This window comes from Cupressus sempervirens, chromosome 2, assembly GCF_028749045.1.
Source record: "Cupressus sempervirens isolate cs-2001-9-10 chromosome 2, ASM2874904v1, whole genome shotgun sequence".
NCBI lineage: Eukaryota > Viridiplantae > Streptophyta > Pinopsida > Cupressales > Cupressaceae > Cupressus > Cupressus sempervirens.
In genome coordinates this window covers 780,738,653-780,764,912 of record NC_143119.1, presented here as the reverse complement: position 1 = coordinate 780,764,912, position 26,260 = coordinate 780,738,653, and the positions used below count along the sequence as shown (strand labels likewise).

At 35.4% G+C, this 26,260-nt stretch overlaps 1 protein-coding gene across 7 annotated transcripts in view; it reads right to left on the bottom strand.

Moving 5' to 3' along the window:
• The window catches only part of LOC149575791 (uncharacterized), a 315,107-nt gene that overhangs the window by 10,849 nt on the left and 277,998 nt on the right, over window positions 1–26,260 (bottom strand). For 5 of the 7 annotated variants that reach the window (XM_089815588.1, XM_089815590.1, XM_089815589.1 and 2 more), the window contains one exon: window positions 12,806–12,920. In XM_089815588.1, coding sequence (XP_089671714.1) covers window positions 12,806–12,920 — 115 coding nt within the window. The remainder of the gene's footprint in view (window positions 1–12,805; window positions 12,921–26,260) is intronic. The other 2 variants (XR_016360237.1, XR_016360238.1) reach the window with 1 other exon arrangement.

The window sequence follows — 26,260 nt, the reverse complement described above, 5'->3', positions numbered from 1 at the left end:
AATAAATTTGGAGTTGCTGGTGGTACTACTTCTTCTACATTAAAAACTGGCATTAAGGGCCTGTCAGTGTTATGTGTGGGAGCTCTAGCAGCTCAGGGGGACCCAGCTATACTACCGCCTCCACTGTGATGGCTTAGAGCTCTTCTATGGACTGGTGCCAACTGTTACATGGTACCTGCTAGTTGTTGAAGAGCATTGGCAATGTTGTTTTGTCCATCTCCGATAGCCCGCAATGTGTCCCTTCACGTTCCTATTTTGTCTCATTATGTGCCATTTGAACGTTATTTTCCAGTTCAACCTGTGCCAAATGATCAACCTATTGAATAATATCAGTTTGTTCACCTGTTCCAAATGTTATTTCCTCATCCATTGAAAATCTATCTTCAATCTCGATATGATATAAAGAATCTACCTGTTCCGACTATAGGTGACTAAATTTATGTTGTCTTTTACTCATTCTTGCCTGTCATTTTGGATAAAACTGGTCCGCAAAATATCTATTATGTCCCACAAGATGGCAGGTCTTGTGGCTTTGATACCACTGTAATAATCTTGACTAATTTTAATAGCAGAGTTCTGAAACTGTAACTGGTAATTTTGTAGAACACATGTCAAGAAGTCCAGCTTGGTACAATTAATATCGAGCATTGCTGTAAAAGTTACCAGCAGAAAATGATATATTGGAGATTGCTAAACAACCAAGAATTTGAATCTTTTCACCAGGTTTCTAAATAATCACCAATACATTAATATTGCAACAAGAGTAATAAAATTGCCAATCTCATAACTGAATACTCAACTTCTGAGAACAGTTCCAATGAGTAATGCAATATTAAAAAGATTTGACAAAGATATACATATAGTCAAACTGGAGAATATTTTAATGGTGGACTCGTTCCACGTCACTTCTTCCCATATTCTGACTTGTCACCAAGAACGTCTGCTCCCTAACATCTTCAAAAAACCCGATTGTATAGTAAGTTGGCGGCTAGCAGTTTATCAAACTTCACGTGTTCATAGACGAAAAGAATGGGTTGATATAGAGTGATCCTCAGTCAAATCCTTTTCTACTGTGCATTTCATACAAGCGCAACTTGCATCTCCTCTTGTATCATAGATGGTATTTTGTCACTCTCGTCCAAGGATAATGCCACTGAAATCCTTTGGTTTGCTCCACGGATACACTCAGTCAACACTCTTGGTTTTCCATCCAACCTGCTACCAGCTACCAGCTACGATATGGTCTCAAAACTGTGGGAAGTATAGCACTGGAGGATGGAGTTAGCTTTCACCCGTGGAGAGTATAACCCAAACTGCAACATCTGAAGCTTTCATGAATAGTGCCGAGCTCACCCCATGGTCCTCAGCCTGCGCTTTCCTTGGTGGTCACGTCCTTCATATCCTACTAGAAATGATGGCTCCAACACCTCCTAGTAGTTTGATGTGGGTTCGCTTGGGTTTATGATCCCTCACTGAACACTCTAGCCAATGATTTCAACCCGTCCATACAATGTCCGTAGAAGGTATGTAGACTTTAGGAATGTTAACTTCTTCCACCTACGGCCTTAAGCCTGACATTTCTCTCTGCCGACTACCCAATGCTGAATCTGGTGGACTCTAAATGCCTTATTTTAATCTACTGTAGAAATAATAGAATGCACTTGTAGTTCAACTCAACTTGCCGATTTCTACTTGATATTGATAACTTTTTTCCAAAGGAAGGATTGGGTGGTGTCCAATTTTCCTCACAACTCGAGTGGTTTTGTCCTCAGAGTTTGCCTAGTCACTTCAAAGCAACGAGAATTCCAGAATATTTGAGTTCATAAATTCTTGTTTGTAAATCCCAATGCAAGCTCTTTTTATAACCTCGAAGTGAGGGAAAACAATGAAATAAGGAATATGGGATAAAACACAAATTTGTCTTGTACTCACTTAAGTCACTTTATAAGGTAAATGACTTTATAACATAAAGTAACTTTATCCACACTTTAATAAAATAACTGAAGTCCATAAGATAAAATCTCCAATGTGACTGGTAGGCATCCTGATAGCTAATGCCGTTAATCTATCCGGATGTGGAGATAGATTAACCTAGTGCCAAAGCACTAGTGTGGAGAAGGGAACATGACATTAGAATAGAGCTTTTCTCTTCTTAGTACCCCCAATATGATCCTTAGGTGTTGCAGATGTTCTTCCCTTCCCTTACTAAGAATCAATATATCATCAAAATAAACTACTACAAACTTACCAATGTAGGGATGCAACATAGTGTTCACGTGTCTCATAAAAGTACTAGGTGGATAAACTGAACGACATAACCTTCTATTCATACAAACCATCCCTAGTTTTAAAAGTTGTTTTCCACTCATCCCCCTCTCGGATGCGGATCTGATGGTACCCACTTCGTAGATCAATCTTAGAGAAATACATTGCTCTAGCAAGAACATCCATCATGTCATCCAAACGTGGGATAGGAAAACAATACCTTATGGTTATCCTATTGATAGCTCGACTATCTATACACATCCTTCATGTTCCATCTTTCTTTGGGGATAATAATGCTGGAACAACATATGGGCTCTTGCTTTCTTGTACTAAGCCTTTTTGTATGAGCTCAGTCACCTGTTTGTCCGGTTCTGCATGCTGTGTTGGACTTATTCTGTATGCCGTTTGATTGGGAAGACTTGCTCCTGGAATAAGATCAATATGGTGTTGGATATCTCATTTTGGGGGAAGTCCATTAGGTAGCTTCTCTAGAATAACATTTGAATATTCTCCCAACACTACAGCTACTTCTGGTGGTATAGTCAAGTCTTCTTCTTTCCCCTTTTGTGCTACCAATGCATAACAACACCTTGTTACATTCATCTCCTTGACAACTTCCTTTTTAGATTGCATACTTTCAGTTTTCCCATCACCCTTGAGAGGTAAAAAGACTACCTTAGATCCATCCTTCCAGAAGGTGTAAGTATTCTTTTCCCCATTATGAATAACCTTTCTGTCATACTGCCAGGGTTGACCCAAGAGGACATGGCATGCGTCCATCAAAATCACATCACACCATAGCTCATCCTTGTAGACCTTTCCTATGGAAAATTTAACAAGGCACCTCTTGTCTACTGTGACTTCACTTCCCTTTTTAAACAATGCAATTCGATAAGGACGAGGGTGCTTTTCACACTAGAAATTTAGTTTCTCCACCATTTCTTTAGAAACCATATTCTCACAACTGCCTCCATCAACAATTACTTGACATACCTTTCCTCTAGAGGTACACCTTGTCCGAAATATGTTAGTTCTAAGCCATGAATCATCAATGCCTTTCTCCTCTACATCCTCCTTGCCTGGAATAATCATTGTCCTTCCCATCACGAGACTTTCTCCCATATCCAGAGATACTTCTAGTTTAGATTCATTGTCAGCCTAAGCTAGGTTCACTCTGGATGGACCTCCTTGATTCCTGTCCTGGATGTTAAAATTGGAACACTCAAAAGCCCTATGTCCTTCTTCTCCACACCTAAAACAAGTGAGAGGTCTTCTCTGGTTTTCCTAGCCTCTTCCGCTTGTGTAGCCTCAACCTCTCTGAAACCCCTTCCTCTTTCTTGATTTGGAGGATCTTGCCTAGTGTCTATATTTTTTTCAGAACCTTGAAAACTCTCTCCCCAACCATTATTAGAAGCTCCTCCAAATGGGGTTGAGGTACCCCTTTGACCACCTCTATTCCTTTGGTTATATTGCCTATTCTACTTTTCTTCAGCCTTCAGAGCTAATCGGTAGGCTTCCTCCATATTGTTAACACGGTGCATGCCCAGTTCATCCTGAATAGAGAATTTTAGGCCATTCACATATCTAGCAGCCATCTGCTCATTACTTTCTTGATGCTCTATATGCATGGATAGCTTGTAGAATTCATTTGTATAGTCTTGCATTGAAGACAAGTTTTGCTTCAAATTCTGGAATCTACAAAAGAGGGTTTGTGAATAATCCACGGGCAAGAATTTTTCTCTCAACTTTTTCTCCATTTTGATCCATGTCTAAACCTTTTCCTTGTCATTTCTAGTTTGTTCCTTTTGGAGGTGATCCCACCATATCATTGCATGTTGTTTTAACTTTGTGCATGCAAACTTCATCTTCTTTTCTTCTGTTATAGGCTTCTATTCAAAAAATTTCCCCATCTCATTTAGCCAGTCTATTAGTTCTTCTCGCTTAAGACTACCAGCATAGTCAGAAACGTCAATCTTTATTGCATCACTTCTTCCTTCTAAAGCCTTGAGAACTCTATCTTCATAGCTCATCTCTCCTAGCCTTTCCTCTACATTTTCTCCCTCTTCATCAGATTCATTTCCTCTTTGTATTCCTTGATTATCCATTCGCTCATTGAGTCATTCAATCTCCCTTTGCATATTCAGCACCAATCTTTGCATCAGGGTGACACCTCCTCTTCCTCTTCCTCTTCCTCTCCCAGCCATCTTGCTGCTCTAATACCAAATGATGTAACCCTTAAATCTTCAAAGAATAAATCAGAAAATCACAACACAGAAGTTTTAGAACACCATAATCTTTTATTAAACTCACGCAATTCTACTCAGCCTATCCATGAAATAAAACACCTACTTATTACAATTCCAAAAATTACCATATTTGGCAATTTTTCGAGAAAAATGGATTTTTCCATTTATGTTAATTTTTAAAACCCATCCTACAAATCCCCTTTTTTTCCAAGAAAAGCCCCTAAGGCAAGATGAATTGCCAACTAATTGACGAAATCAAATTGATTTCGGATTTATTACAAAAACAACTTTCTAAAAAAATTCGGAAAACACGAAAAGCCAATTTCAGAGGTCAACATGATATTTCAGGCTCCCGAAAAAATGTCGAATTGGTCACCTATTGAGCTAAGGTTATCGACAATCCAAATAACTTCTCACGCAATTGCCTGTAAAATTTCAGTCAAAAACCCACATCTGAGTCAAAAGTTATGACCCCCGGTAGCAAATTTTGAACAAAACCCACATCTGAGTCAATAGCCTTGACCCTTGGATGCCCTTGCATCAATATATAATAATTACTTTAACTAATAGTGTATAACTATACATGTAATCATTGTTCTACATTATAATAATGATAAATACCATTAGTTATCCATGACAACTATTATTATTTATAATAATAATTCTACTATTTATTATAAATAATATTTTTTTTAATATTGCAACTATGTTTAATTATTTCATTAATATGTATAAAGTAGATTACATTCTTATTTATTAGTTAATATTATTTATCTAATAATGATAAATATTATATAATATTAAATAAAAAATAATGATCTTAATAGAATTCATTAAAATAACACATTAACTCTTTTTTAAATGTTTGATAGATAAAATTGTAGATGTTTGTTAAGTTATTATTAAAAATCAAGTGGTTTTGTCATCAACATATTGTCAAAAGAAATAAGACAAAATTAGTCACTATTATGTAATAGTGAAGCATAGTATTAGCTAATAGAATAATAGATATTTTTTTTATGTAGTTTAAAATAAATCTGAAAAATGTAAACTTTAGAAAATTTGGTGATCATATTTTAATAGTGGATGTTGATTGGTTGATGCTTTGACATTTAGTTGATTTAGATGATTACATTAGTATCCTAACTGTGGCAGAAACTAATAAGGAAACAACAAAATATTATTTTTACAATTGCCAAGTAAGACTTTGAAACTGGGCAAACAAAGTGGTGAAAGGTCACAAGTATCATCCTTCCTCACCAATAACACGTTTTTCTCCAAATTCTACCTCAAGTTGAGTCAAAATTATAGAAAACTATTGCAAAACCTCTATCAAGACTGAAATGAAAGGGCAGAAAATAACTTAAAATAGAGTAACGATATTGTAACAAATAGAAAGCGTGTGTCTACATAAGATACTCACACAAGAATGATTGGATGAAATTATTTAAGTTCATAATATGGAGTTTAGGCCAAGAGAAACACAAAAATGGTGCATGTGACCCTCCCTTTTGTGAGTAATCCACAAATAAATTGTTTTCTTATTTATCTTTTATTATTTCTATTGTTCAACTATTTCCCATGGCATTTCGGGGAGAGGGATGGGAGCACAACACAGTATGCATTTTGGGGAGGGCATCAGGGGCTATTTTTTGGAAGCAACAAGGGTATATACACAAGCGCACACACAAATAAATGCATACACACACACACACATATTGTTAAGCTACAACACCCCTAGGATTAAATGAAAGACCAAGATAACTTCCACAAGAGATTGACAAGACAATTGCATTAAGATGCAAAAATCATATTACTAATTATGGACTTGAACGAATATCAATGGATTGATAGATAGTACATAATAGGCCTACTTATATAAGAAAGGTGATAAGAGAGAAAGACAAGGAGAAGATAACCTATCACCTACAAAAGGTGAAATCACATGTCCACCAAAAGTAGATCATCCTCCATTATGCAATGAAGTATGTGCAATGATGAGGATGATAATGTGACTAAAGGCGGATTGAGATAACAACTATCACCACCTAGAGTGGAATTCTCCAACACCATGTGCTCAATTGAGGTGCCAACTCCATGGTGTCTCAACAATAAACTATTATGCAATGAATTATCCTAAGTAAGCTTAAGTAAAGAGTAATTAGTGAATATTAAATTACACCAACATATATATTTGAGAGTTTTTCAACATACGTGTGTGTGTGTGTGTGTGTGTGTGAGAGAGAGAGAGAGAGAGAGAGAGAGAGAGAGAGAGAGAGAGAGAGCTAACAACAATATTAACATATAAATAAATCATGATAGCAATAATATAGCAGTAGTACAAGCCATGGTTTGCGAACTCTATGTGTACTCTCTAAGTTAACAATCTTTGTTTTTTTGCTAGGCAAGTTTTTACAAGTTTAACTTTTGAATTATTTTGGACGTAGGAAAAACCTGGTAATGAGGAAAATGCTGGTTAAAAAATGTTTTTCACATGTTGTCTTTTCTATAATACCATGCATCTTCTTTTTCAAGATGTCTTTTTTTTAATTTATTACATTTTGTAATTGAATTCTGTAAAAAAATGTTTCTTTAAGAGAATTTTAGTACTTTCTAAGTCGTTGAGCATTTGTTGTGATGAAAACTATGGGCATGCAGAGTATTCTCCAAGACCAAGTCTCTGAAGTACGATATAAACCTAAATTGACGGTTCAAATTCTGGTATGGATGCAGGTTCAAAATTTGTCCAATTTTTGTTTGAGTTTAGTTCGGGTTCATTTTAGGTTTGTTTGTACAAGTTTCAACATATATATGTAAAAATATGCTGCAGCAAATAAGTTCATACACCACTATGCTAATATTAAAGCTACTTAGCAAAACACACACGGACATATTTTATGTTTTAGTTCAAATGACATACCAAAATGCCAAAACACCATATCACTGTTTTGCTTCAAAAACAATAATGTCAACATTAATAATCAGTCATCAGATCAAATATCATCAAAAATCTTTAAACAAATCATCATCATTCTGCTGTTGCAGATTAGAAGCACAAATAGTGTCACTAGGATTAGTACTAGCAGCCTTAGGATCAGCCTCAACATCACTAAGTAGCTCGCGATCACCATCATAATTGCAAGTGCATAAAAGTGGGCTCCTAACTCCGTAGACTCTCATTCAACATCCAGATTCTTTGCCTTCCCCTTTTGTAGGTATTGTCTTTGTGTGTTGTGAGCCTCAAGTTTGAATACACAAAGACCAAGTATCTGCCTTCTTGGGGTTTATTTTGTTGTGTTTTATTGAGTGGATGAAGGAGTATGTACTTGAGTTCCTCTTAGATGACAATGAATTAGCTACCTATCAAGATTTACAATTTTGAAATTAGAGAATAAAGAGCTTTGCATAATTTAAATTTTTTTTATAAATTCAATATTCATCAATAAAGAATTTAGAATTAGAATCTTAAGAGTAAAAACTTACTTGTGATTAAATCTTAATGGCAATGTGTTACAGGTTATGAGCATCAACATTGTTCTTGTCTTCAAGAGCTTCAAGACCACAATCATCGGTGCTCACGGAACTCATGAATTCGGACCTCACTACAGGTCGTAGGTGCTTGGGAAAGAGTCTTTGTAGGGCTTCCTTGTACCTTTTAGAAACTTTAAGATCTTTGTAGGGGGCAACTCTAGTGATACTCTCCCTAAGAACTGAATGGCTATAGAACCTGGGGCTCAATGCAAAGGCAAGTGGATGCAAAGAGCTAGTCATTTTGGTCCATCTAAAGAACTTTTCATCAAGATCTTCCTCTCTCTCATTTATGATATTTCTAATATCCTCAATCGCGGAGTCAATGACATCGTGTACCTTACCCAAGAAAGGTCTATCAATGTCAGTGTATTAGATCATGCTCAATATAAGCTTAGTGAACTTTAGAAGGTACACAAAACGATCCCACCAAGAGTCATCTAGAATCAATGCCTTAATGGCAGTTGCCCTTGCACTATTAGATTGCCTTCGCATGCTCCAATGAGCATTGGTTATCATTGTAGACAATGCCTCTTTAACCTCTACAAGACATCTCAAAATAGTAATGTTGGAGGCAAAGCGGGTCTAGACAACCTATTTTAAGATTGAAACAATAATAAATTAAAATTTGAAAATATAGAAAGTTTACTAAACTAAACTGACTAAATTTCTAAAACATGTTTAAATTGTATGCAACATTAGGTTTGTTGTGAACAACATATTGTAGTTTTCCAATCATTGATCTATACAATGTCTAGTTTGCATAAGTAGAATCATCATTCTTAGAGAACTTATCTCCAGTGGCCATAGGTGTATTAACTGGTCTTGAATCTTTCATTCCAAAAGTTTTCAATATCTCCTTGATGTATTTGGATTGGGAGATAAAGATACATTGCTTCATTTGATATACTTGTAAACCAACAAAAAATTTGATCTCACCAAACATAGACATTTCAAATTCCTTCTTCATCTCATCTGCAAATGATTTGCATAATGCTTCCTTTCCTCCAAATATGATATCATCAACAAACATTTCAGATAGCAGTACCTCATTGTTTTTACCTATCTTCAAGTATAGATTGTTGTTATTATTAGTTCTTGCAAAACCAATCTTCACCAAATAATTGTGCAGTCTTTCATACTGTGCTCTAGGGGCTTGGTTCAAACCATATAGAGCTTTGTCCAACTTGCATACTATATTCTTCTTGCTAAGGTCAACAAATCCTTCAGGTTGCTCAATATAGCTTTCCTTCAAGGGCTCTAATTCCGAGAAATGCCTAAATATGGCTTGTGTCATATTGTGGCTCGTGATGAACAGTTGGATATCCTATGCATCTTCATACATTTTTTTAATTCACTCAATCTTAGTGCCAATTTTTTGCAGCATTAGGTTGAGTGAGTGCACAACGTAAGGTGTCCAAAAAATGTGTTTGAAGCACTCCTTAATCAACAAGCCAAAAACCCTACAATTCTTGGCATTGTCGATTATTACTTGAAAAACATTTTGAGGGCCAACTTGCTCAATGGCTTGGATGAGAATGTTTGCAATGAAAGGACCATCCCTCACCTCTTCTTCAGAATCCACGACTTTCAGAACACATTGCTCCTCTTGTGAACACCACAATAACATTGACCAAAGCACAATTTCTCACATCTTTCATCCATTGAATACTATGCTCACACTTGCTTTGATCAATGAATCGTTAAGGGCTGCATGGAAGCCTCTATACTTATCACCTCTCTATCCATTAAAGTGGTGTATACCTTCTCAAAACCAAGCCCTTGAACCCCTTTGGAGCCTCATTAATTGCTCTCAACATTTTTTGCTAGTAAGGTCACTGAACAACCTTAAACGACAATCCATTTGCATAGATGCATCTCGCTATGGCTTTCTGAACAATGTCTCTAGCTTCATTTTGAAATGATGTTTCCAAGGGCCACATTTTATAATTTTCAATTAATTCTTTGTTAGAGCCACCCATGGTAAGAAGGGAGCTTCCCCTATCGCTGAGAGCACTTACAAAACTTTTCACCAACACATATAAAAGAGAAGACTTTAAATAAAGTGACAATAATAAAGTAAGTCACTATTTAATAAAATTCTCCAATTGTGACAAATATTAAGGTCAGCGTACTTGGAAGTCTTCATAAATAGGTCTTGGGGCTGTGGCAAGGCATGCTTATGGGTTTTGATATGGATGAATTTATGAAGCCTTGCATTGAAGCATATTTTGGAGGATGAAACCTTCAAGAGATTGACAAAATGGCTGGACAAAAACCTAGCTCTTCATAAAGGGTGGATTCATGATAAAATTCACATTGTACAAATTTGTGTCCTTTGGAAACAAATTTTCTATTTGATTTAGGAATAAAAATGGACATGCATCAGTAGAAAATTATCACAAAGATTTTGTTAAATTACTGACTGTGCAGCAGATTGGCTTTCTTCCACCAGATAGTATTAATGTAGCACACTTGTAATATTCCATGTAGGTATTAATGTCTGAAGGTGCTTCTCTCTACGAACGGTGGATATTGTTCTCCGATAAATGTTTGGAAAGAAATAGACAAAGGTTATTGTCCTTTTCGATTAATAAAATAGAGTTTATGTCAATCACATATATTGTTGGCTGAAGGTTGATACTTATACCTCGAGGTATATAGTTCTTGGCAAAATATTTGTGGGGCTGACTATTCTTCAGTTTGCATTGAAATGATTTAATTTTGCTACCACCATGAGAAGAGGGGGTGGGAAGAGCTCTAAAGTTTGTTGAATATTTGTATCAGCCATCTAATGTTTGGTAATAAGATTTTGATGATAAGGTGCCAAGTGCTGTGAACAAGTCATTGGAGCCAATTTCATTATTTTGGCAAACAAATATCTTCCTTATTGTGGCATCCTTTAACTGGTGGAAAGATTATTTCTTGGAACTTTGACCTGCAGACTCTTCATTATGGCTCTTCCTATTTCAGAAAGATTCTGGATGTGCATCTTAATATAGCATGAGATATTCTGAGTGGGATGGCTTATAGTGGCTTTGCACATTTCTAGTGCTTTTTGGTGACCATTGGGAGTTACTGGGTGCAGTCTCAGAACAGTTCGGAGAGTTCACTATTGTTTTCCAGTGCATGCCTTCTCAGCTCATTGACAGGAGTCTCCAAGTTGCAGGGATCAACATTTATAACTTCTGTCATATATAAGCCTAATGGCTCTAAATGCAGGCTTTTCATCTTGCCACTATCGAATGTAATCTCCAATCTGTACTGCTACAATAAGGAGGTCAGACTGCTATCACTTTCATTGTCTGCAATATTTCATATTCTCAATTGTTTGGTGCATATGGTAGATTTTGGCAAATTGATTTTTTGAATATTGCTTGCAATATATTGTGTTCCTTGCTCGATGTTCTGTTACTCCACCCAATACTGCTCGTTATCTTGCATTTTGTATTTCATGATACATAAACCATGTAAAACTGGCAAGTCTGAAAACAAAGGACAACAGTATTGAAACGTTATATGATAAGAAATAAAAGAAAATCGAAGGGAGAATTGGGAAATTCTTAAGGGTCTTCATACTGAAGGGAATAACAATACATAGATTAACAATATATAATTTCCAGAGTATAATATTAATCTGTATGCAAATCCACAAACATGCCCGTTCTGCCCCCTCTGAATTCTATTTAATGGAACACTACTGTTGCTTCTGCCATCTCAAGAGCAGCTGAAACCTGCTAACATGTTGTTCTTCTGTCTCCATTATGCCCTTAATAGGTTGCTCTGGACGAAGGAGAAAGGATTGACCAAGTTAAGCTAAGTAAAGACAAGTAATTTGCCTTGATAAATACCAGCTTGGCCTCAATTATGCCCTTTTACAGCTAGGTCGGCCATCCTAAAGGAATATTTCTTTTTATTTGAAAATTCTGCATGGGTATAACACAATGAACACTGGAAATGCAATCTGCTAAAACAGTACAAGAGTTTCGTAATGCAACAGAAGATGTTCATTTAGGATCAGCCAGAATAAATGAAACGGTTTAAGATGACTGCCCACAACGACCCAAACAACTAAGATATATATTCAGCACATCCACATAACTTCAAAGTTAATATTTCCAATTATTTAATAAATATAATTTCATACAATGTCATCTTTATCTCATATTTAACAAAATGTTGAGTCATCTGTCAACAATGAGCTTAGTAATTCATCCCTTGTTTCTTAGAGACTAACTGAATATAGACTTCAGAGAACTCTAAACACTCGTTGTTTTGTTTTCCTTATTCCTATAATTTCATCATATATTTTGTTGGGATTGTTATTGTTTTGGAGTTTTCACATCTTCCATGGTTAACTGTACTCAGCTGTTGTGGTTAAGGGGTTTTAACCATTTTCAGTTTACAACGTTATGGTGCTTTGCTTCTGTGCTTTCCTCAAAGAATTTTTGTATTTAATTCATTTCCTAGCCCACGGTCATCTCACCATAATTCTTGTCTATTCCTAATGGTTAAGACTTTCAAGTTTGTTGACACTTTGATCATTATTGAAAATTATATGTTTTTTTTACTTTGCTGACTTCTTCCACTTTCTTGGAACAAATCCTATATTTGAGAGGCATTTCTTCCTTTTGTATAGCTTTTTCAATCTACAGCATAACAGGATGAATTATCAGTAGGTTATGCCATCAATGCTTTTCAGATAACTTAATTTCTCAAATTGTTCATATTCTGATTACTTGGTAAGTAGAGTATGTGAAACAAACCATTCTTAGAAATAACGAACCGAAGGTTTGCAAGACCCTTAATTGGAGCACGATCACTGCCTGTTGCAAAGAAAAGCAGCTTCTTTTTGTTCTCTTTGTCAAGTGAATGAACAATCTGCAATAGGAAACCACAGTTAAGTGACAATTTACTAAGTTACACTATAATATGAATTGATTGCTACAGTATACAATGACATAATGGCAGTACTAAATTATTCAAAGTAGCAAAAAAGAAACATTTTGATTTTCTTTTTGTCTACAAAGTAAAGAATGGAGGTTCATTTTGCATGTTTTCAAGTTGGCCTCTGTTAGAGACTTTGATTAGATGAGCCATCAACTCTTTTTTGATCATTCAAAACTTTCCACTAGAAAACCAATCAATGAAGCTTTCCCACCAAGAGACAATATATATAGTGCTCAAAAAGAATCCACATAGACCTCAATCCTTAACTAAGCTGATGAGGTAAGCTCAAAAAAAATTCAATATCCTAGGGAAAGTAGACAAGGAAAGTAAACAGATGGAGGATATGTACAGAAAAGTAAGAAACCAAAACAAGAAGGCATGAATGCCGAAGGAAAAAAAAGGTGGTTATTCTAAACAGGTGGAATTTTCATGTATGATTTGTAAGGCATCTTATTTTTTAAACACATTTGATCTTCAAATTTTTACAATGAATGTTCCTTTTATGTATTCTTGTCTCATTTTTATGGATTTGATTAGTTAAATCCATTGGCTCCCATAGAATTGTCTTTTCTTTCTAAAAAATATTACCAGGATAGACAAATTCCATGCACACACTTGGATTCAGTGGAAAGGATGTTGAATAAATTATTCCGTAATTGATGGAACATTCTATTTGTTGAACACCTCTGGATGCTGAGACGCGTGAGGGGTTTAGGGATGGGGGGAAGGGGAGGGGAGGGGTAGTGAATCAGCATAAACAATGTTTTTAACAGTTCAGTCACAATTCTGAGTTACTGATTATTGATTCAAATGATTATCAGGGAAACACATAATAATACAAGCATATACCTATGAACACCTATTTTTATATGGAACACTCAGATTGGGATAAACTATTGCGAGAATCTAACTAGCTATAATATAATCAATCACGGTGTTCAGCCATAGGCCAAGGAACTCACTATTCTTAAGTACAGAAGAAGATTTACGCCCTTATTAATATAAAACACTAAATATTATGCTTTTCTTAGCGCAAAATACTTTACATGTATTTGTGCTGATTAAAAGGTATTCTTACATGCATAATATTGTCCATGAACTTGTATCCTGCTTTATTATTGACAAATCTCTAGATCTTTTAAAACTTATTCTCCCTTATCTCCTGTTTCTATCTCTTCATCTATGTTCTTACTTCTTTGAGCCTTTCTACTGCCAAGTCAACCAAGTAAGATGTAGCTTGTAATGTCTCCAATTTAGCAAGTTCCAGGAGCATGGGTATATCAGTTCAGCATTGCGACCCTCGTGACCTGACACTTTGTTTTGAGGGTCTCTGTTTGTCCAACTTACTATTTAAAGTAAGTCAGGAGACTGGGTTTCCATTTTTGGCAGTGTAGTAGTGACGCCTATAATCAGTGTTTCATTGAGCTTTGATAATATGATGCATATTGGAGGTTATTTATTAAGTCGTAACTTAATTCATAACTTTATGAGTTTATTGTTCTAATTGAATGGTGTGTTGAAGAAGGCTCTTTGGTGAAAAGTGACTCTAGCCATTGAGTTGTAAATGAGTTATTATATTTAGAGTTGAATATGCTTCCAAATGCAAAATTATAACTTAAGTGAAAAGTGTAATGAGGAAGTCTCTTAACTGAAAAGTGTGCGCTTGAAGCCTTAGCATTAAAAGTTATAAATACAATGCTTGGAAAAGGATTGTTGCATCTTTTTATTGTTTATGCCTTTCATGAATTTGGAGAGCTCAAGGGTTTGGCATTGGAGTTCGGAGAATTTGAGGATTTCTTCCAATCTGATCTGCACTTTGAATTGGCTTTCATTGCCAATGGATTGTGTGTCTTTCTGATTACCGGTCCTACGTTACAGTCTGAGTTTGAAGGTATTTTTCTGAGAGTAAATTAATTACTAGTTCTGTGATTTGAAGATAGGAAGGATGGCTTCCACTGGCATCTGAATTTCTACAAGATTTCTCAAGGAATAATGCCATTTGGGGATGATTATTGTGCTGCGATCTGAACTGCTATAGCAGTATTTGAGTTTCTACAGCTGCAATCAAATCACATACGGTGGTGTTGTTTATTTGAAAGCTGTGGTTATCATACTGGAAGCAGCGTTTGCAATTAAAGGTTGCACTGGTTCATGATGGCAAATTCCAGCACTCAAGATGATTATCTTTCTTTGCCAGGTTCTTTTTATAATCATTAATTGCATACTACATTGACATTGTAAATATTTGCAAGTGAATTATAGCAAACAAGTTGGATTTGAATTGTTATTATTTCTTTTACATTTCAAGTTTAGAATTTCTCTATATTTGAAAAACCATAAAGCAAGTATTCTCAAACCACAAAAAAATTATGAAACTTCAAAACCAAAAAAAGAGACTTCTTCAGCATAATTTCAGCATGAGCCACCGGGGGTCATTCCACTTGTGCAATGTAAATAGTCAGTCTGAACACAATTCTTGAAGCATGCGAAGCAAATATGTAACATCTAAAACATTATGTTAGTCGAAGCTATTCCTTGTACTACCCAAAATCGTCAGCTAGATTTCTGCATATCATAACAAAGAGCAAAACATTTTAAGCAGCCTTAAGCAGCCTTATGAGAACAAAACTATTAATTAAGGCAGCCTGACTGTAAAGTTTCTGCAAATTCTTCTCTAAATCCGACTGATATAATGCCTTTTCTTTGTGCTGAAGATGGTCTTGAATATACAGTCCTGTATATGGAAGTGTTCCTTGGAGTATAATAACTATTCTGGAAATGTTCTTATCCCTGCAGTAAATTGCATAAGGCAGTAAGCAGACTTAATTGTGTTTTGTGTGTTCTCCATCCTCATACTTACCTCATGTTTATATTGCACCCAAGAGACATGTCCTACAAAGGACATGACTCTTCTAGGTCGGCCCTTATGAATAAACAAATGATAAGCTTCCAAGATCGGCGTCTCTTAGAATTATAATTAGATAGTAAATATACTAATAACTATGCAAAATGAACATTATTAAATGCTCCTTAAGAAGCCCCCGATAAGGTTAATTACATAAGGTTATAAAAGAGGCAAATCCTACATAAGGATATTCATGCTTTACTAATCTTGTATGATCTGCTGTTCAGATCAGTATGTTATCACAGTTGCATAGAATTAACACTCCCTCTTAATTTGATAATCATATATTGAGAGGTAACATATCTAGCACCATCAATCAAGATGAATAAGCGTAGATTGATACTCTATATCTATTTGAATCTTCTAAGCATGTGGTATAATTGAACACATGATACTACGTCATATTACTATCCCTGTGATATGACTTATCACTTATACTAGTGATAACAGTATTGCATGGAATGCAACATACAGGATAAAATATGGAGAATGATTAAATTCTTCATTTATCCAAGTTGTGACTCATAGGTACTGGTAGGCCTATATCACAATATGATCCTGAGTTAAGATCTACCAGTTCATAGGATAAAACCCGGAGAATGATTAAATTCTTCCTTTATCCAAGTTGTGACTCAAGCATAAAAATGTCTATATCACAATGTGATCTTCAACTCATCCAGATTTGACAGTAGTTCTCTAATGTTCAGTACATTTTCTAAAAGATCGTCATCTCTCATAATGTCTTTTATACAAGTGTTCATTATCTTAGAGATAGTCACCTCTTAAATAATGAATACAAATGGTGGAGCCCATAACAGTCAATAGCCTGACAATAATAATTTTAACTCAAAATTATTTCATTAATAATTTTAACTCAAAATTATTTCATTAATAATTAAGGAATACAAATGTATTATAATTCAAACATACAAAGTCTTTTCCTAAAGTGATCTATCTCCACTCGAGAGAGAGGTTTGGTAAGAATATCAATTATCTGATCTGCAGTGCAAATGTATTCTAATTTTACAATATTCCTATCTACCATATCTCTTACATAATGGTAAGCAATTTCAATATGCTTGGACTTGTCATGAAAAATTGTATTCATAGAAAGCTTGATGAAACTCTAACTATCATAACGAATAATAGTAGGATTAATGGGTTGACCAAATAATCCCACAAGCAACTTTCTAAGCCACATTGCCTCCTGAGAGGCCATTATTGTGGCAATGTATTCAACTTCTGTAGAACTCTGTGGTATTGATGCTTGCTTTCTGCATATCCAAGATATCATTGCTGATCCTAAACTGAAACAACATCCTAAAGTACTTTTCCTATCAGTAACACTTCTAGCCCAATTTGAGTTGTGTACCCATGTAAGTCCAAGTCAACTTTCTATACTTGAACCCAAGGTTAAGAGTGCCTTGTAAGTATCTCATCATGTGTTTGATTGCAACTAGGTGAATCTCTTTTGGCTCACACATAAACTGACTTAAAGCATTAACAACATAGCAAATATCAGGTCTTGTATTTACCAAGTACATAAGAGACCCAATCATTTGTCTGTAAGGAGTAAAATCTATGGAGGGTGATTCTGCTGCTGCTTCTTTAAGCTTATGTAGATTAGTTTCCATAGGAGAAGATGTAGATTTGCAGTTCAACATTCCAAATCTCTTCAAGATGTCTAATATATACTTTCCTTGATTAAGTATGATGCTATTAGAGTTCTGCCACACTTCCAGTCCTAGCAAGTAATGGAGTCTGAAATCTTTCATTTCAAATTCTCTGATTTAGATCTTTCTTGCATTGATCTATAAGATGATCATCACCTGTTATTAGTAAATCATCAACATATAGTATCAAAATTATCATATCACCCTTATCCTTTTTATAATAGAGATTTGCATCAGCTTCATTCTTGGAGAATCCTAAATTGGAGAGATACTTGTCAATTCTTTCATACCATGCCCTTGGAGCCTGTTTAAGCCCATAGAGAGCTTGCTTGAGTCTGTAAACAAAGACTTTAGGATTATGATTTTCAAATACTTCAGGTTGTTCCAAATATAGCTCTTTTGTAATCTTTCCTTTCAGAAATGTTGTCTTCACATCCATCTTATGTACTTTCCATCCTTTCGATGCTACAATAGCTAGGACTGCCCTTACAGAGGTGTATCTAACAACTGGAGCAAAGGTATCTTCATAATCAATTCCCTCCTTCTGAGAGAATCCCCTGGCTACAAATCTGGCTTTATATTTTTCAATGCTACTGTCAGCAACATGCTTGATTTTAAATATCCACTTAGAAGAAATAACAGATTTTCCTTCAGGCCTTAGAACAATTTTCCAAACATCATTCTTAATAATGGATTGGTATTCTTCTGTCATAGCATCCTTCCAAGTTGCATGTTTAATAGCATCTGAAACATTGGTTGGTTCTGATTTAGATAAATCATTATGTTTGTTGCGTAACTAGAAAATGTTTTGGGTCATTTGCTTTCTTTGAAGGTTCTAGATGGTGCAGCTAAGTCTTGTGCTTTCTCTACAGTCTTAATAGCCCAAAGTGGTCTTTTCTTAGGATTTTGAGTTTCGTCAAGATTAACATTTTGAATTTCATCTTCAATTTCTTCAATGTTCTCCCTCTGAAACTTAGATTCATGATTTTCTTCAGAATTAAGGGCTCTTTTGAATGCTAAGTCTTCTTCAAATATTACATCCCTACTAAGCTCAATGTTTTTCTAACTATGTACGAAAATTCTATATGCTTTAGATGTTTCACTGTACTCGACAAAAATACGTTTCCTCCTAGAGGGTTCTAACTTAATTCTCTGTTCTTTTGGAACATGAATGTATACTGGGCACCCAAATATCCTAAGATGGCTTATATTAGGTTTAACCTTAGAAAAGACTTCTTCAAGAGTTTTATCTCTAAGGTGGGAGTGAGGACTTCTATTTTGAATATAGACAACAGTACAAGAGGCTTCTGCCCAGAGTTAATATTCTAAATTTCGATCAAATATCATAGCTCTTGTTGCTTCTAAAATTGATCTATTCTTCCTTTCTGCTACCTCGTTTTCCTATGGGTTATAAGGAACAATATACTCCCTCTTAATTCCTGCTTCTTTACAAAAATCTTTAAACAAGTCTGAAGTATATTCCCCTCCACTATCAATCCTAAGAGTTTTAATTTTGTGTCCTAATAAGTTTTCAGTTAAGTTGTTGAATTCTTTAAATCTTTTAATGATTTCTTCTGATTCTTTACATTTTAAGAAGTAAATCCATGTTTTCTTACAGAAATCATCTATAAAAAGTATATAGTACCAGAATCCTCCAAGAGAGGAACAAACATAGGTCCACATAAATCTGAGTGGATTAATTCCAAAACATTGTTAGTTTTTCTGGTGCTATCATCAAATGGACTTTTGGTGTTCTTACCCAGAGCGCATCCTTTGCATATGCTTGAATGATCTTTATTCAACTTGATGGAGCTTAAATTTTTTAGAGTCTCCATTTAAGAAATGATGGTGGAGAAGATTGTTTATTGATTATGATATATACGTTTCAATAATATACAAAACAAAGATGGGAATCTTCAGCACCTAAGAAGGGACAAAAGAACATGTATTGGATAGCCAACCTGCGCCATATTAAGATACATCAGAGATATCATATGATAGTAAAGTGCGGCTGTATCATAAATATCAATAAACAAATGAAAGGTTCTCAATGGTTTGATTAACAGAGATGATCCGAAAGAAGCAATGACTGTCCCAATTGGAATTATTCCTGGAAGCTCTAATAACTCCCTTGTTTGGACAATGTTGGGGGTTAGGGATCCTATCTCTTCTGCATTAGCTATTGTAAGGGGCAATATAACAGCGACAGATGTTTTTGCAGTTGGGTGGGTCCAAGCTGGTGACATTCACGTAGGTCTTACAGTTGCATATTATGGTTTTGTGAGTGATGTTCTAGAGCTTTCAGAAAAGTACCAAAAGCATTTTGGTCCATTTCGGTACTTTGTACCTGGTGCTCTTAAATTCTTTTGCTTGCCAAAGTACAACTACGAAGTTGAATATCTCCCTGTACCAGAACCAATGACAAGCAATGGTACTACTGGTGGAAATCATGGGTTTGCAATTGATGTATCAGAGAATCAATCTGATATGTTTGGAAGAAAATCAAATATTGAAGGATTGCCAAGAGCCTCAAGTTTATCAAGTATAGATTCAATTCTGATGACACCAAGCCGAATGTCAGCAGATCTTGATAACAGGTATTACCTATGCAAGTAGTGAACCTTTTGAATATGTTAGGGCTTTAGACGCAAAAACAAAGCACTTATCCTCTGGTAGGAATTATTTGCCACTTGAGCCTGAAGAAGTAGTTCACCCTTCAGTGCAAGAATCTGCAACTCCTACTAGACCCCAAAGACTGAAGTCCCGAACAGATAAAGGATGGACAGGAAAAAGCACAACAAATGATTCTTCAAAATGTTCATGGGGAAATCCAGTAATTCTTAATCGGAGAAGCCATCAAAGTCTTAGGAAAAATCACGTCACACCAAGTGCACGTAACATATGCGATTCTGTTTACTTCAGAACGTCTAATATAAGTTGCCTCTAATCGAATGCATGAGGATCTATGCATTTTCATTTTTTGAAGTAATTTTCCTCTATGAACGATATGATTTTTGTATGATATGATGCAAGAGGAATTAGGACACGAATATATATCCAGTGCCGAGGGTGATGGCAATAATGTGTATGCGATAAAGGCACGGGAGTGATCAAAATCAATTGAATATGGCTTCGAAATGTTATGGATATACTCGGTGATTGGGAACATCAACAAATATTGTATTCGGTGCCACGAGTTGGTTAAGTGATTCTACAGTATTAATCTTGGCGTCTCTACAAAAGTTCTAGGTGTTACATCTTCCATTGGACGGATGCTTTCGTTAAGAATGTAGTCTTATAATTCTGCATATTGTTACCGCAAGTTTGGGCATTATGTTAATCAGTCTTTAACAAATAATGAAATTGTTAATGCAATTAAAACAATGCCTTATCGATGTTTTGAATGAAATAATGAGAAGGTGCAATTTAATAAAAGATACAATGTTTCATATTGAAACATTACACCTATTTGTGAAGAAGGATATAAAAGAGGAGCAAAAAGATACAATTTAGGGGGATATATCCGAACATACACACATTCTTATTGGGAAGAGGCATTTTATATTTATTGTAAGGAGACATAAGGAACATTGATCCCAACATTCAGATTCAAAAGGAGCATTTTATATTTATATTTTATTGTAAGGAGGAATAAGGGTTCAATATGATTTTATAATAAAATTCCATTATTTTATTATTATAAAATTATTTTATTTTAATAATAAAATAAAATGTCTTTCGTTTGCCTTTAATGGCGCAGAGATTTAAAACTGTAGGCGAATTGTCCTTCATAAATATATTTTAAAATTCTACATATGATTTTGTTATCAGATAAGTAGACATGGTCAATTAAGTATTTTAAATTTGATCATCATAGGTGTTGTGAAATATTTAATTGTTTCCACAGCTGTGTCCAGTTTGTCTCAGTGGAGTTAAATTTCAATCTGGACTAATTTAAGATTGCATTATAATTGGTCTGTCGCATCTAGATTACCAAAATTGTTGGCAGTACAAATGCATTGAACATTATGAAGTTGTATGTAAAAATTCTCTGAAGTTGACTCTATCGCCCGGATGAGCAAAGGCACTGGTCTTTTTGTTGAAGTCAGAAAATCAATATATTCCTCCTGCAAGCATCAAATTCATTATTTACAAAATTTATACAAAACATTCAAATTATAAAATATTCAGCATCCATTTTCAATTTCGTTCTGATCGAGTTCAAGGACCTTGCCAGCCGAGGAACTTGTAAAGTTTAAATTCGCTATAGAAAACCCTTGAATTGGGTAGTCAGTGTTCAAGGTGAAGGTTTACCCGCCTGGGTGTAGCGGAGCCCGAAGTGCAGGGGAATCTAAGTGATTTCCGTTCATTGGCCAAAACTGATTGAGAAGTCCTATCAAAGAAGTGGCAAGCTCTTGGATTTCCAATTTGCGATTTTGGGAACCAACACAACTTAGGTAAACTGGTAAGCATCTTCTCCATAGTTGATAAGGCTCTGAAGTTTAGATGTCCTAACCTTCCATGCCATATTTCGTTTATATCAGCATCTTCATGAATTAAGGCTTGAATAGGTTCTATGTTTAATTCATACAAGTATCCCTTTCTTTGACCAATCAACTTTGATTTTTTAATGAAAAGTTCTTAGACCAGGTCATTACTTTACTGTCCATGAATGCAACATTATGTCCATCATCTTCAAGTGTTGTAACAGAGATTAGATTCTTCTTTATTCCTGGTACAGAGAGTACACTTTTGAGATGAAGAGAAATACCCGACTTTAGTTTCAAGGTGCAATTCCCAATTCCTTTGACTGAATGATTGGAATTATCACCTATGGTAACTTTGCCATTAACTTGTTCTGATATTGAGTCTAGTACTTTTTTGTATCTTGTAACATGTCGAGATGATCCACTATCAATTACCCATGCTTTGCTTGATACTTCATTTGATAGTGCAAAATATAATACACATTTCTCAGGATCATAGTTTTCTTCTTTCCTAGTAACATTTGTACATTTTACTTGCTGCTTTGTATTTTCAGGGCAATTAGATCTATAGTGTCCAAATTTTTCACATTTGAAGCATTTTATTTTGGATAGATATTTCTTAGGTTTGTCATTTCTTTGATTACCCTTCTTCTTCTTGAAGTGCTTCTTCATACTTTTATAGGAATTTGTGTTGAGAACATGAAGTTCTTCAGGGATTTTCAATCATAGCCATCACGCTGTGCCCCCCCACCTCTCCTCAGTTTTCAATTTTCCTCCTTTCTTAAGTTTCCTTTATTCTTCTTGAAGACAATCTCCTTTAAATCTATTAAAGTCAGGAAAATTGTCTCTAGCACTTACTCCTTGTGAGAATGTTTCCCAAGAATCACGTAACCTGTCTATAGCCATAAGTGTTAGCTCCTTGTCGTCAATTATGGTCCCTATACTTGCAAGTTCATATCTTAGACTAGCCACCCTTAGGAAGTAAGAGTTCATAGATTCTCCCTTCTTTATCTATCTATGATTTAGTTGCCTTTTTAGTGCAAGGGTTTTAGTTGCATTGTTAACCTCAAATGCATTTAATAATGCATTCATTATATGAAATGTTATCTGATGTTTCATTAGCATAGGTACTATTTCATTTTTGACCTAATCTAATATGATTTGCATGACTTTCCTGTTTCCTTTAATCCATATAGTTTTAGGAGGATCAACATCAAGTCGCTTGGATTCTTTATCAACAAACTATATTACATCATTGTCTTCAAGAATCATCATAATTCTGAATTTCCAAGCAACGAAGTGTTCTTTTCCATCAAACCTATCTTCGGGTCTGATTGTGCTAGCCATTGGAGGTAGAGGGAGTTGCTAGATATTTTAAATCTGATTGTCAATTTGCAGAGCCTAAGTTCGACTCCTAGAGCTCTAATACCATGTAAAGTTTCTGTAAATTCTTCTCTAAATCTGACTAATATAATGGCTTTTCTTTGTGCTGAAGATGGTCTTGAATATACAGTCCTGTATATGAAAGTGTTACTTGGAGTATAATAACTATTCTGGAAATGTTCTTATCCCTGCAGTAAATTGCATGAGGCAGTAATGTAAAGAAGCAAACTTAATTGTGTATTGCGTGTTCTCTATCCTCATACTTACCTCATGTTTATATTGCACCCAAGAGACATGTCCTTATAAAGGACATGACTCTTCTAGGTTGGCCCTTATGAATAAACAAATGATAATCTTCCAAGATCGGAGACTCTTACAAATTATAATTAGATACTAATTATACTAACAACTATGCAAAATGAACATTATTAAATGCTCCTTAAGAACCGCTGATAAGGTTAATTATATAAGGTTATAAAAGAGGCAAATCCTACATAAGGATATTCGTGCTTTACTGATCTTGTATGATCAGTTGTTCAGATCAGTATGTTATCACAGTTACATAGAATTAACACTGACAACCTCAAACAGTAATGCGAACTTTCATAATCAACGTGAGGCACAATACACCACCAACTGATCACAACAAGATCATGATTCAACATGAAACAACCAAAGACTTGGCAAGAAGAGGTACAAAGTGTTCTTGTAAACTATCGTTTTGAAACAAAGCAGTCTGAGATAAAGTATAACATATCTCTGACAGCAGATATGACCAGATTATGAAGCTAAAAATGCAGTATCTATTGATCTCGATTCATATCATATCCAAACCACAAACTGAGACTAATTAAAGTGCCAAAGTGTGGAGCAAAACATGAGACACATTCAGCCAGACAGTTAGGATTAATTCTAGTAAATTGGCACTAAATAATAACGTCAGATCACCAGAAAAGAGCCAAGATAACAAATCATGCCATCAAAACCAATCTTTAGCAACCTACGGATGTATATGTCAACTCTATGCAATTGACTCAGTACATACATGGTATCATCAATATACAATTGATTCCATACATCTGAAAAAACCTCCAGACAGATACAAGAAAATTCAGAATATTACCCACGTTTTACCTTTGTTTTTAGTTTTTTGAAATTTTTTGTTTAACTCAAAAGACCTTCAAAAGGAGTCTTGAACCTTGAACTCGAACTTTCTAGGTTCATGGTTCAAAGGTTCAAAGTCACCCCTTGCCTCATGTCAAGTTGTTATGCCTTGCTTCATCTTATGTCAAACCTAAACCTTAAACTTGAACCATTGAACCACTTGGTTCAAGGTTCAAAGGTCAATAATTCATCCTTGTATGTTTTGCATGTCCAACATGAAGTCTTTTGATCACTAGTGGACCTCGGCGCTCTTAAATGAAGTTGAATTTTGTACCCTGTGTCTTGCTAGTTCGAGTTTAAAGTTCAATAAGGTAAAGTTCAGTCAAAGTCATATGAGTTAGATCTGTTGAGTGTCATGTCCCAATATCATTGGCAAATGGAACTTGAACTTTGAACCGATTCTTTCATGGTTCAAAAGTTCAAAGTTCACAAGCTAATAGCAGGCCGCCCATAGACACGTGGCTTTATGAAAATACTCAATTCCTTCCAAAAAATGTGAAAAGACATATTAAATGGTGATTGAAAAAGGTGACGGTGCAATGAGATTTAGTACATGTGAAGGTAAATCTGCTCATTAAAGATTATGACCCTGTCAATTTGGTACTTTCCCCTATCATTCAACAAGCATGTTGCCTAGACTTGAGCTATCATAAACACCTTTTCTGGTAAAGTTGCCATGATTGTTTGAATGAGCTAAGCTCATTGCATCTTCTTGGAATTAAAAGGAAGTGGCAAAGTAGTGTTTACATTAGAAGATTTTCGTGGATTCAAACACGGTGAGTCTGTATTTCTTACCCAAAACCTCTGTTTTTGCTCTCCCTTTCAGTAGTTAGAAATTCAACTGGTTTCTTTCCTCGTACCCCTTTCATTGACATGAAATTAAAACCTACAATTCCCCATGGCTGCCTCCCATCCCAAGTTGCCTAAAGAATAGAAACTTGTGCCCTTGATGAGTTTCCTTCCAGAATTAGGGGATACTATATTGGTTCATGAGGAAATTGACAAGGTAGTGTCTAGGTTTAAGAAAACTCAACCAAGGTCTATAGCTGAAAAGGTTTCTGCAAGTGGGTTAGTACAAGTTGGTGGGTTTCCTGAAGCTATTATGTGTCCTAAATTGGTTCTAGAATATAGGGATAAATATGACGCCACTAAGAGATGTATCAAGACACATCGTGGTGAGGTTGTGGTGCATGTGAATTGCGTCACTATCATGGGAGCCTTAAGAATTCTGCCCAAGTTGGTGTATGAGGATTGGACAATAAGCCTATCATATTCCCAATTCACTACAAATGCTAAAGACTTCAACAGTGCCATTGCCAAGAATTGCTTGCTGAAGCCAGAAAAAGGTGGTTCCCTCCTGTCACGACCTTTAACCAGAGAGCACATGATTCCAAAAATTAGGGATATCATCATTTTCTTGAGTAGGATAAAGGGGAATCAACATGCTTTTCTATTGGAAAATTGGATGTATTTCTTCATTCAGACCACTCTGGGGGAGGGTAAGTAAATTGACTGGACAAAGATTATATTAGACAGGCTTCATGAGGAGCTTTCACAAGTATCTGGAACCCCCAACTTTTACATGTCATCTTATCTATTTTACGTTCTAGCATGTTGTAGAGAGTGGGAGGGATTCCTCACCTAGTCTTGGCTGGTGAA